At 36.0% G+C, this 14,018-nt stretch overlaps 1 protein-coding gene across 1 annotated transcript in view; it reads right to left on the reverse strand.

Moving 5' to 3' along the window:
* Positions 1–2,614: 2,614 nt before the first annotated feature.
* Positions 2,615–14,018, reverse strand: part of LOC122802509 (gamma-aminobutyric acid receptor subunit gamma-3-like) — a 934,322-nt gene continuing 922,918 nt past the window's right edge. The window contains exon 7 of the mRNA XM_044072161.1: positions 2,615–3,752. Within this exon, the coding sequence (XP_043928096.1) occupies positions 3,474–3,752 (279 nt within the window). The 3' untranslated portion in view covers positions 2,615–3,473. The remainder of the gene's footprint in view (positions 3,753–14,018) is intronic.

Here is a 14,018-nt window from a genome sequence, read left to right on the forward strand (position 1 = left end):
CTTTGAAAAACAGTGTAAGCAACTGACTGATAATATTTATAAAACAAAATATGCTAAAATAAATTATGCACATTACGAATATTAAGAAGTCTCTGACCCATTAATTGTTTCTAACAGAAACAGGTGTGGTAGATTCATATAAGAGTTTGTTAGCTGAAATTGGAACAGTAAAAGAGAAAAGGCAATGATGCATGGATTTTGCATACACAAGCAGGTCTGAGAATCTGAAATTATAAATATTATGCAGAGTATACAATATGAAATAAATAAACTAGATATAAAATGTAGAAGCCTCTTCCATAAATTATTAGATAATCTATCGCCATGTATAGTGTGCTCTTTCTGATGTCATTATAGGTTTTGGTCAGGAATTTTATCACACCACAATTTTACTGGGAGCTCTGTATTTTTTAACTGATCATTAAAATTATGGCATATGTTGTGCACAGTGGTATCACAGCTTGCATTAAATCAGATCAGCATTTCTAATAAACATTCTGCTGTCATGAGTTTCATATTATCCTAATATTCCTGTAGATTATATCATTACTGCACATGTAGAAAATTAGTGCTAACAAGCATCATTTACTCAGGCAGCAAGGTTATTGATATTTATGAATTTAGCAAGTTAGACTGTGCCTGCCTATAAAAATACTTCTCAGTATTAGATTAAGATGTGAGATTTTTTTTTGTCTTAAGACTTTTCATATAATAAACATTAGTGGATTTTCATTTTATTGATATTAATGTTGAATTCCAGTAAATTAATATATACATATGTAAACCTATATGCAAATGAATGTGATTACATAAATTCAGTCTTTTCATCTGATGACGGCTATCTTATACGGTCACTCTAGGTAATGTTTGCATCCATTTCTTGCTAGATAAACATCTTTGATACCAGATTATGACAGCACTTACTAGAAAACAAGATCTGCTTACTAACTGGCTCTCGCCCATCATCTTAGGTCACAGTGTTTGCCTACATAATTTTCTTTTAAGGTCTGGTAGCTTTAGACTAAGTGTTTAAAATGACCGACAGTTCACTTGTGGCTTTAGGAAGTTAAGGGTAATGTCAGGTCAGCTCATTAAGAAGTAATGTGTCTCTTGTGAGCAACTACTATATTGTAGGAGGAACACTAAAGACTACAGTGAAGGTGGTGAGACAGCAATCAAGATATGACAAGCTGTCATGTGGCATACAGAACAGATCAGTGGTCATCCAAGTCCTACACAGGAATTAGCAAGTGAGTTGATGGCCACCATTACATAGTGAGAAGGGGAGCAATGCTAGTAATGAGGAAGGATTTATAAGTAGACAGAAGTGGACAAAGGCAAGCAAGTACTATCCTTATCTTCTTAAGAAGACTCAGATGGGGCAACAGGGCATCATTGTCCTTTACATTCCTGGGTAGCTATGATGTGATGACAATTAATTGATGACAGGGAATCGGAGAGGTAGGAACAAACAATGTGAGATCTTGGAAGAGAGGGCATATAACTGAGTTATCTAATTAAATTAACAGAATTTTATCATTCTGCATTTAAATACATTTACTATAAATTGTAAATTCATCCTTTATTAAAAAGGTTAATGCAAAATATCTGTATGCTGATACATAAGGATAGTACTAATCTCATGCCTGCATTTCAATAAAAATAAACAAATGAGTAATAATTTATTTACCCTGTGCATTTTTTTTTGTTTAGAGAGCAATGAAATATTTTAAAGTATTTTATTTTGTTAATATTGGTCTATTTATTAAAATGCCTTTTTTTCATTCTACAATACTTGGTTTGCTAAATGTTCTTTTTTCTTTTGAATTAGCCTATTATATATATATATATATATATATATATATATATATATATATATATATATATGTATGCATATACGTGTGTGTGTGTGTGTGTGTGTGGGTGTGTGTGTGTGTGTGTGTGTATCTATCTACATGTATATGTCTATTATGTGGGTCCCTGTCAGATTATCAAAGTTTCAAAACATCAAAGTTTTGAAGTTTTCAATGTTTTCAGTGGAGATTGAGGTACAGAGTGGAACAGGAAATTTAAACTTTCTCACAATCTAGTATGGTCTCGGAATTGGTATATTTAATTAGCAGAGGATGTGGGCAGTGCATGCGTACTTGCCCTCCTGCAAAAACATTAAAAATAGAATGTTCATGCTTTTTATTTTTATTTTTTTAATGTTTGAAGTTTTGTAACTTTGATCATATGGTCTCAGCCATACAAATTTCAACTTCAATAATCTGACATAGATCCTTTCATAGATATATATATATATATATATATATATATATATATATATATATATATATATATATATATATATAACTATAGCTTAATGCACTGCTTTTATTATTGAAACTCTATTCTTTCTTGCAGTATGAACTGTCTCAGGCATGTTTGTCTTGTATGTGGAGGCTTACATTTTGGAAGATGGTTTTCAAGATGTCATACTTTTCTAAAAATCATGACTTGGTTCCTGCCGATACACATCTGTCTTACTCAGCAGTTCCCCAAATTCATCCAAACAATAAGCAAAGGTCATACCAGCAATTACTTCAAATATTATTGCAAAAGGACTCTGAACTAATTGTTTCACTTAATGTTTTTATTTCTGCATTCTGTTGAAATAAGGGCTTCTACTTCAACACCACCTGCATCCACTTCCTTTCTTACAAGGTACCATTTATGCACAAAGAAATGGCATAAAACCTTACTTCATTATTTATGTGAAGTGTTCACCTTAATGCAGGTTCTTGCTATTGGCATCCGTTGTGATAATGATAGCAAGCTGGAAAGACAATTATGGCAAATGGAGTGAAGTGGAAACATAAAATGCTAAGCACTCAATTCATAACTCTATAATCTTCTGCCTTGTAGATAAACTATGCCTCATAATGCACATTTATATTCTATTACCGTTGTTACTGGAAAATGCCATCTATGGCTACAGAACTAGTCTCTATCAATTTACTCTGATTATTCATTTATTACAGTGTTCTTATCTGTAAACACAGGAAACTATTTTAACAGTTTTTATAGTGAATGCAATAGTTCCATAGAAATTATAATCGCTTACTATGCATGTGACATGTGCTAGCAATTCTTACAGAATTACATCTCTCTGCAAAGTTAAAAAATGGAGACAAGCTAAGGTTTATGCTGAGTTAATGAGCAACACCTGCAAAAATGTATAAAGTAAATGCACTGTTTTTCTAAATTAGTTAAAATGTGGCAGAATTTAAAACAGTGCTTGCACTTTGTTGAAGGCAGAGTTTGTACCTTGTTGGTAAATAATTTTGCAACTTTCTTGGTGGTGTCTATGAAGAAGAACACAAGTAAATGTTTATGACTGAATCCTGTATGTTCCACTCTGTCCAGTATAGCATCATTTTACTTATAAAGCTGCAAAAACTGCAAAGTCTTTAACTGATTGTTGGCTCCTGTTAAAGGTAGAGATATCCAACCCAGTAGACAAGGTTAAACAATAGAAACGATGTTGGGAAGAAGACCCTGGAATATGTGTCTAATTCTAAAAGGTCAACGTGAATTCGACCTCTTCTCCATGACCCTGATTTGCATTCTTCATAGCAGCAGAAGAAACTCTGACAGTCTTTACCATCAAGGCAATCATAAATACAGTTTTCTTCATACTCCTGCCAGTATGTGGAATTATTTAATGCGATAACCGTAGGTGGCGGTCCTACGTGCAACACTGAATAGTTCTGTGAAGATAAAAAGTAGAAAAAGAACATGTGTGTTAACCAACATGAAGTCACATTTTATTAACCATCACTTTAGTGGCAATACATATAAACATTTTCATAAATGACTGCCCCCCCCCCCCATATATATATAACACATAGAACCCCAAGCTGAAATCTGAACCAAACATAGTCAATTCCTAACTATTGAAACTGACCTTTCAGTTACTGCAGTAACTGAAGAAAATTAAAAAAAAAATTAAAAAGTGTTTACATAGAACATCAAGGTTTTATACATTAACAGCAAAATATCAATACACACCTTTGCATGCCCAGAGGATCAATCTCAGAGCAGTAAAACAACAGACATAAGTTTTAAGGAGGACATGCTGGATATATATGCTAACTCTGGGAATACATGGTTACTGGGGCAAGGCCATATTTCCACCCTGGGGATTGTCAGTCTCAAACATCTGCCATTCAAAATCACTACACCCATATATATTGATATAGATATAGATATATTTTATTTGTTTATGTATTTTACATTTGTTGACCAGGCTAGTCTGACTGGATACATGTCCATTTTCAGTAGAGGCTCGGGGAGAAAAGCTCCAAGACACATACACAAATACAATATAGTATGTTGCAACAGTCCAAGCGTATAACAGCTGTTGTTAATAAAAAATAGAATACTCATAGTGAGCATAACACAAAACAGTAAAAGGTAATATGCAAGAGATGTTACTATATACATATATACATATTTTAAATTCCAATATACATATTTTTAAATTGTAATATAGATATAGAATTAGCTCTGTCTATCTGTCTGTCTATCTATATATCTATCTATCTATACTAAGCAATCTTGGAAGTAAGGGGAAAACCCCCATTATCACTAAAATGATGTGATTACAGAGCATTAAGGAAATGGAGTTACTAATTTTTCCTTAATATATGTAAACTTGATGAGTGATTTATCAATGTAAAGCTATGCTTTCTGGTCATTATTAACTTCTGCTAAATTATAAATTTTGTGGATCATTTAATATGAATGATTCATCATGACAGTGTTTGATATTATATTCATATTATGTTTCAGAATATCTTTTTTGAAAACAATATGAATTAGCAGAGGTGCACTGAAAAACAAAACTGATAAAATAACTATACACAGAAGTATAAAGTTGCTGCACTGATCACATTGACTAAACTTCGTCACACACATATTTCACCCTCATTCTGTGTTCATTCTCATCTAGCATGAAGAACAGTCTGTTGTTAACATCTTAAAACTTCTCCTGTGATCTGGAATAGGTAGGGTACATGTCTCACTTCTGTCATTGTAATGCAACATGTGGCAATCAAATTAGATACTGCCAGATTTACAGTTCTTGCTTTAGCATTGCTTCTCACAGCTCTGACTTCTGAAGTATGAATCCTGGCTGAAGTGAATTCTGTCTGAAGTCTTCACGAATTCCTGGTATCTGTCTGAGTTTTCTCCTACATCACAAGGATATGCCACACATGAATTGTTGATCCTGCAAACTGTCTGTAGCTGTGCATGCCACATGTCAGTTAACATGTACGTGTGGGAAAATGTGAGGGGTCTATAGCACATTGTCGAATGACAACAATGTTGAATGCTCAGAAGAGCGAAACTGCCAAATATCTAAACTTTTATGGTGGGGGCTGCACGCTCCCTGCTAAATATATATACCAACTCCAAGATCGCACTACAGTGAGGAAAGGGCAAATATTCCAATCTTCACTGTACTGAGATCCCGCAATCCAAACTTCGATATGCTGTGGTTTCGCTCTTCTGAGCATTTGACATTGTTGTCATTTGACAACGTAATAGGTACCCAATGTTAGAGCATGCACGTGCTTTCATCAATCCCTGAATAAACTGGTATCCTGTCTGGGATTACTTTCTCTGCTTTGAACCTAATGAGTTTTGGTATAGGCTACATCTATGATTCTGACTTGTAAAGTGGATAATCAGAGTATGAGTGAAATGAGTAAATGAAAGCTTTCTCTGTCGGCTTTCTTTAATACAATCTTTATTGCATGGGATACTAGCCAGTATAAAATCAGCCTATTAGACAAATGTTTGCAATGCATTTTTATTAGAACAATGAATTCAGCCTTACCTACGTATCAGTCTTTTAATAGGCCAACTGACTCCAGTGATAATCCTATAGACCTTAACAGGTATTAAGGATATTTATGCTATTTGTATTATTTACATTGGGATTTCACTCTCTGCTACCTTAGAGATTCAATCGTTGGGTTATAAGACTGTGGGTAGATCAAGAAGAAGCAGAAAAATGAAATAAATGATTAGTTATGCATAATAAACAGCTTAACCAGACGTTTGGAAAAGAAACCAGAAAAGAGGTGAACACAGTCTTTATTTTACATCCAAATTTATATTTTTTCTAATATTTCCTAAAAAATCTTTTCTGTCCCTTGACTAGTTTGCCTTACATCATCAAAACATGCCATCTTTCTCTCATATATTTTTTGGAATGTAGGTACCCCTTGGATTATATGGATTTCCTTCAGATATATAAATATTCCAATCACCCCCTTTCCTTCATCAAGACTGTACATTATAAGCTGTAGTATAGTTTCTTTATATGGCTTCTTTGAAGCCCACACATCATTTCTATTGTCTTAATCTAGTCTTTCTTTACATTGAAGACCACATAACCATTTTTGTGATTCGTAACATTATTCCCTTTAGTCTGTTTGTATCCTATCAATAAAGGGCCCAGTTCAAAAAGTGGGTCTAAAATTTGATGATCCCTCATGTGTCCATGATGTAGAGTGTAATAAAGCCATGATTGTGACCCAGATGACTTACGCTCAACTAGAGACATGGATACTGGAGGGAGTGAAGATGGGAGAATGGGATTGAGTAGGCATTGTCAGCTCCTGGGAGGAGGGGGGTGGTGGTTCTGGCTCACTGCTTAGATGATATCTAGGGGGTGTACTAGACGGTTCCCTATTACAACCGCAAAACTCCACTTACGCGACTACGGAAACGTCAACACATATTCAACGAACCGCAAAAACAGCGAACGTCCTGAAGATCAAAATTTGAAATGTCAAATCGTCATAGTTGGCCCTTCTCCAGTATAGTTTCTTAAGGTAAGTGTGCAGTAGTTACGGACCTTAGGGTTAGGGTGTGGGTTAAGGTAAGTGCAAACATAGTAATATATGCAAGCTTTACTGTAGGGTTAGAAGTAGGGTTTTGTTAAGTGTATGTATGTGGTTTATTTATTTTGTTTGGGTATAGCTCCTTAACGGAAGTGTGCAATAGTTACAGACCTTAGAGTTAGGGTGCGGGTTAAGGTAAGTGCATACATAGTAGTATATGCAAGCTTTATTTTAGGGTTAGCAGTAGGGTTTTGTTTAGTGTATGTATGTGTATTATTTATTTTGTATGGGTAGGTAGTACGTAGCAGGCAGTGGGGTTGGCCAACTAAGATGATTCGACATTTTAAATTTCATGGTTTAGGACGTTCGGTGTTTTTGCGGTTCACTCAATATGCGTTGATGTTTCCGTATTCGTGTAAGTGGAGTTTCGCAGTTTTAATATAGACCTGTACTAGACATAGAACCAAGGGAATTTGAGCATGCAGAGCCTGGGCTGCCACAGGGCTGGGCTGAGCATGAGGGCAGGGGCACATATGCTCCTCAAGGACTGCATCACCACCATGGTGATTAGGAGCCCAGGGGGGGGGGGATCCACTGGGTTTAGTAGACTGGCCTCCTCCATGCCACATGATTGTCACATTTCCAGGGTAATTAATGGCAATAAATAGGTTGATTAGGCCATCCCGATAAGGAACAAATGAGCCCAAGGGCTGTCACCTGTGTTGGAGATGTCTGGCTCTCACCCCCAAGAGAAGACTAAACAGGGTTGGCTGGGTGAAGGAAGGGGAGCCACTGGGCAAGACCCACTGAGTGACAAAAAACAATAGCTTGGTGACCCCCTCCGTTGCTAATCTCTTCTTCCTCTACAATATGAGGCGATGATGAGGAAGCTGGTGTTCGCTTCAGGTTCTATTACTTTTATCTATTTGCTAATGAGGTTGGTCCACTTGGCACAAGTGTCACTCTTCAGGGGTGATCTAGTAAAAGTGTCTTGTTTGTCACATAGTTGGCAAATAATGGCTGATGGAACCCAACCCTAGAATACAGGAAGCAGCATACTAACAGCTCATAGCATTAATTAGTTTAAGTTATTCAATCTAGCACACAAATTAATAAACATATCTTTAATCTCCCCAACACAAGACTCTGCCTAATAAAATCTATAACGAAGTAATAAACGCATTCATTTATTCTGCTATTGTTTACGTATCCCACCACTTTTCCAACTTCAGACAGTAATATATGTTTCTATTCAATCTATACTGAATTTCCCTAATCTTTTTTTACAGTCCTTTCATATCGGCCAATCTCATCCCTTGAAAACCTTATCAATAAAACTCACCGTGTACCTCAAAATCCACACTCACAAACAGCTCAGTAAAGAGATATACTTCAACCGTCTTCTGACTTCACTCATTGCAATGAAACCAATACACCTTTCCTGGGAATGCTTCCATTTCCCTTTGACAGTTCTGCCCCAAATTAGACACATATCAGCTAATCCTTTATCCAGCTCAGATACGTAAACACCTGCAACCACTTTAAACCCTTTAAAACCCTCTTTTAATTATCTGCCGACTTCCTCTTCCCCTTGCTCCTAGTCAACGGCAACTTGGAAAAAATGATTATTACCAACCACACACCATTTCATCACTCATAATTAATTCAGAACATATAAAAAACAAAATTAAATAACTTGAGTCCTTCCTCAACTCTGAGTCACCTGATAGTGTTGCATTATTAAAAGATGGCACATGCAACCTCCGCCCTTGTTTTCCAAGTTACAAACACATCTATAGTGTAGGCCTTGTAAGTCCATTGAAAGAATGTCTGTGACACTCCACATGATTTCAGCACCCATTTCTGTAGTCAGCCAGTGTTCCAGTACTGATTTCACGGATACCAATTGACTAATTTGTCAAAATATCACTTAACAATAATCTTCCTTCCTACCCCTGTCAAAAATGTCAGATACCAAAAAATAATACTTTAGATACTAATATCAGGTTTACTCTTCAAAAACATAAAAATGTTAGGCATACCCAAAATAAACATTTCTTTGAAGTATTTCTCACAAAGCATGGTTTAACTCATGCAATAAAATGTCTATCCTTATCTCCAGAAACCGTACATTACTTTAACTTATTAGTAATATACCTAATTAAATAAAAATAAGTATCCTTCCACTATTAGTCACCACAACCAAATAACCTGTTCTTTAACTTACCAAACACTGCAACAGATTCCTCAGCTATTCTTTGTCTGTGCTTAATCCCTCAAAACAACCTAAAAGACAGTGAGCAAAATAAAATGGACTTCCACTGTAAACTATCAAAACCCAAAATATGCCGCAAGTAAGCAAATAGATATAATTTTCCCATCACTAGACTTCTAAAGCCCAAAACCAAATTTTGACTTGCTTGCAAAAACCTTAACTACCTCCTCAATTTAAGAGATCAGACATAAAGTATTTGGAAAAATCTTTAAAACTCTCAAGACCAAATGAGATTTGTTAAACTACAAAACTAAACAAAGAATTTTATTAGAAGGTAGCTCTACCTCCTCCAAAGAATAGCAATCCTTGCTTTTCAGGCAAACCAAAATCGTATTTGAGCAACATTAATTACCTAAGTTGATGTGAACCCACCCAGTGATGTGAACATTGGTTCTTGATGACTGTCACTGCTGAAGTGACACCCCAAGCACATGCATACCTAGCAAATGCTTAGTGTGAGAAATCTGGACAAAGTCTACAAATAATGGGAAACAAAGGCACAACAATAGGGACACGTTTTAAATATTGTTCTTATAAACTTAAAAAGTTGCTAGCATAACAGAATTTCTGTTAGCATGCATTTTCTGAAGGACATGAAGTCCAAAACTCGCATGTATGTCATTATTTAGTGACTTGAGTCCTCAGTGATTTGCCAAAAAACATAAACTTTATGAGGAATGGACCAAACATATGAGGCAAAAATCTGAACATTCTACAAAAATCTGGTCATTTGAAAGCTATGACCCCATGTGTAAAAATGGGAACAAGGGGTTATAGGTGGATGGATGTAAAGCAAAGAACAATTTAAATACATGCACCTGCATTCAGCCTACCTCAGGTTTTATCAACACCAAGGACTGCCTAAAACAAATACCTCTGCTCCCATTACTAATATGTGTAACTCCACCCAAATAAATCTGCAGAACCTTCTGTTCTTTATGCTTTCCTTTCAACTTCCAACGAATTAAATTCAAAGAAATTTAAGAGAACTTTAAAAAAACAGAAAGGCAAAAAATCTGTAATCATGGATTATACATCTTCTGACAGAGCATCTAACACAATTTGTGTAATGCAGTTAGAGACTTTGACAAAATGTCATTCCTTCTGTCTGAAATGCTGTTGTCACCCTCATACCTTCAAGTCCCTGCAAAATATTCAAACCTCTCATCTTATTTCAGACATATCTTGATTTTCTCCTTTTTAGGAATGTACGTGAAAACTGTTTCATTTAGAACTGTCCACCTCTTTGAAATAACTTATATATATATATATATATATATATATATATATATATATATATATATATATATATATATATAGGTTTACTATGGTAACGTTGAAGTGAACTCAGTCGAATCCACTTCAGACGAAGTCTGGAGGCCGAATAGTGACAATGTCGAACCTGACATTGTCGAAGTACAAATCTCGCCCCTATCTCCACCCATGTTAAAGTCCATTCTGAGGTCGAAGTCGAGACATATTTCAACAATGTTGGAATTTGACATTGTCACTTTTGCAGACGTGGGTTGATGATCCCATCATTCGACCGACTCCGTTTTGACTTTACCATAATTAACCTATATATATATATATATATATATATATATATATATATATAGAGTTCCCATTCAGAAGCCTGAAGCATCATAAGCCTGAAAATCAAAATCCTGAAACCAAAAGCCTGAAAATTCAGAATCCTGAAAACTCAAAATCCTGAAAGCCCAAAATCCTGAAACTCAAAATCCTGAAAACACAAATAATGCTAATATGTCACTATAAAGACACTAATATCTACCAACTGACCCTGACCCTAACCCTAACCCTAAGGTCCGTCACTATTGCACACTCACCTGAGCCGCGCCCTAACCCTAACTCACTTAAACCGCCTCTAACCCCAATATTTGTCACTATTGCATACATGCCTAATCTGCGCCCTAACCCTAACTCACTTAAACCGCCCCTAACCCTAACATAAAACCAACCGCACACTTACCTGACCCCAACGCATGACCTAACACCACAGTGCTAACAATAGCAAAGCCACAATGACATCAGTATGTCTATTTTGTGTTTTCAGGATTTTGAGTTTCAGGATTTTGGGCTTTCAGGATTTTGGGCTTTCAGGATTTTGAGTTTTCAGGATTCTGAATTTTCAGGCTTTTGGTTTCAGGATTTTGATTTTCAGGCTTATGATGTTTCAGGCTTCTGAATGGGAACTATATATATATATATATATATATATATATATATGTGTGTGTGTGTGTGTGTGTGTGTGTGTGTGTGTGTGTGTGTGTGTGTGTGTGTGTGTATGTGTGAGCACCAATTCTGTGGGATGTGTGATCTGTTTCTGATGTTGTGCTCTCACTTGTGTGATACATTTGCCAGTTATGTCCATTATTTAACTAGCTATCTGAGCTCAGGTCATAGTCAAAAAGGGTCAACAGACCAGACAACCAATCCAGTCATTAAATAGTAAGTCCTTAAATATATGCTCTTCTCCATGCTGCCCTGATAAATGCAGGTCTCAGTCCCATAACAGCAAGCTGATTTCAAAATGACTGTAACAGTAGAAAATTCAAGGTCAAATTCAAATCTTTATACTCAGAAGATCCTCCACTCAAGCAGGGAGCACTCCAGAATTTTATTCTTCCACCTGTACTAATCTCACTATTTTAACCAACTACCTACAAATGTTTGTTTGTGTCTTTCGGCTTATCCCGGTTAGGGGTCGCCACAGCGGAACTCCGGTCTGCTAACGACTGGTAGTGGATTTTTACATGCCGAGTTATCAGCCCTGACGCACAACCTTCAATGAAGGCACGCCCCATTCATGCATGCCTCCACACAGAAGGCGCTCTAGCTGAGAATCGAATGGGAGAACGTCTTGCTGTGAGGCAACAATGCTACCGGAGCACCACCACCACAGTAACTTCCTACAAATGCATAGTATAAAATAGTCTTATGATTTGCTAAAAATACTGTACTTTACAGATCCAGATCTAATTTTGACTTGATAAACTCCAGCTTGAGCAAACTCTGTCCACATTGCTATCCTGTGCTACAAAAGAACCATTTACTACTAAACACCAGAAATCAAAAGCCATGACCTTTGCCTCATAATAAAACTTAAATCTGTACTTTTTGGTTGGTAGTAAGCAATTAAAGGTAACATGATCTAGAAACTGCCAACTATTTCTGCTATTGAATTTATGGATTTATCAACAAATGAACTTTTAGCATCAGTTTCAACCCACTATAACCAAAATAAATAAAACAGTTTTTCTGGGCCAAAGATCTCCTTCCCCACCTTGAATATAGACCCCCTACTTCCCAAAAGAAATGGTCCACTTTACAAATTACTGCATGCAGTGTTTGTCAGACTGTTGCCTTAGCACCATACGGAGAAAACCACTGCTGTATTCTTTTAAAAGCCAGATGATTCCCAGTTCAACAAAGATCTGACCTTCTCCTAAGTTGCCAACTTAATAAACAATTACATTTTGCCAATAAACTGCCAAGAGAGATAATAATCTATCAGTTATGATCCGTAACCTCTTCTGCCCCCTGACTTCATGGTCCACCAAACTCCACCAAATTGATCACAGCTTCTCTGTGTTAGCATCAAAACTCTAGGAACATATTCCACCTACTATCACAAACTAAACCCAAAACTTGCCTAAGTAAATCTGATAGCTGTAAATGGCTCCTTTAACAATCAGTCACTATCAGCTTGTACCCTTCCCTGCACATTACTAAACAAACACAAGTCGCCTGCTCATTGCTATAAATCTGTTTCAGCTGCTTCAGCATGCCATCCCCAAGTCTTAAATTCTCATTATTTTCCTACTCATTTCCTTATCCCAGTCTCTGGAATTACTCTAAGTGTTAACCAAAGTCTATCCATTTTTTACCAACAATTCATTCTAGCTATGTGATGTACTCATTTTACCACTATCCACCTTTTCCACACACTTCATTTTATCTCCTTCATCTGCTCCTACCCCTTTTGTAATTACTGTAGATATTGTAAATATAATTGTAAGTATTTTTCATGATGTGTAAAATTCTGTATGCTATTATATTAGTGCCCTTTTAACTTTATATCTTGCAGAACTATTTATATGTCTCCTGTTGAAGTTGTTACAACTGTATGAATAGAAGATCTCTGCATTTTAAATTATGTTTTTTCTAACTTTGTTCTGTTAAACAGTTCTATGCTGGGAAAAAATCCATTGATATCAGTGTCTTACCATGGTAAACAATTAATGAATCAGTGAATCAATCACTCAATACCTGATGTCTAGACAGGCATCTTATCATGTGTTTTAATTTGTTGGGAGGGTGGCCTAATGGTTAAGGTGCTTACCTTACAAACACAAGGTGCAGCGTTTGAGTCTCACAAGGGATAATTGGCTAGGCTTAAAATGGCTCACAAGGGCAATTAGCCTTGTACTAATCTATGAACAAATCAATCAATTTGCATTTGACTTCCAGGTAGTCCTTATTTACCATCTATATTTGTCATCTATTATCCCATGAAAAAACTTACTTGTAATGTCCCAGACCTGGTGCCTTACTGAGCAAACCGGTATTCCTAGTAATATGAGTTGAAGTGATCTTGAGCTAGGCATGTTTCTCCAAAGCAGGCTCTCATTTTGACTATGTCATATAAAATAAGGTGAAAATTCAAGATAAATGTGCACTGCAAATAAAAAAAGTGAAGCTGTATGGAGTGACTAAAGCAAAATGCTGAACAATTTGAAACTCGTGCAAATAAAAGGATCAGTATGCTTTTTGTATAGTGTTGAGACACATTGTAACCATCATTTTATTGATCACATATA

The sequence above is a fragment of the Protopterus annectens genome, chromosome 5.part0, assembly GCF_019279795.1.
Source record: "Protopterus annectens isolate FY-2018-M chromosome 5.part0, PAN1.0, whole genome shotgun sequence".
In the NCBI taxonomy this organism is placed as follows: domain Eukaryota; kingdom Metazoa; phylum Chordata; order Ceratodontiformes; family Protopteridae; genus Protopterus; species Protopterus annectens.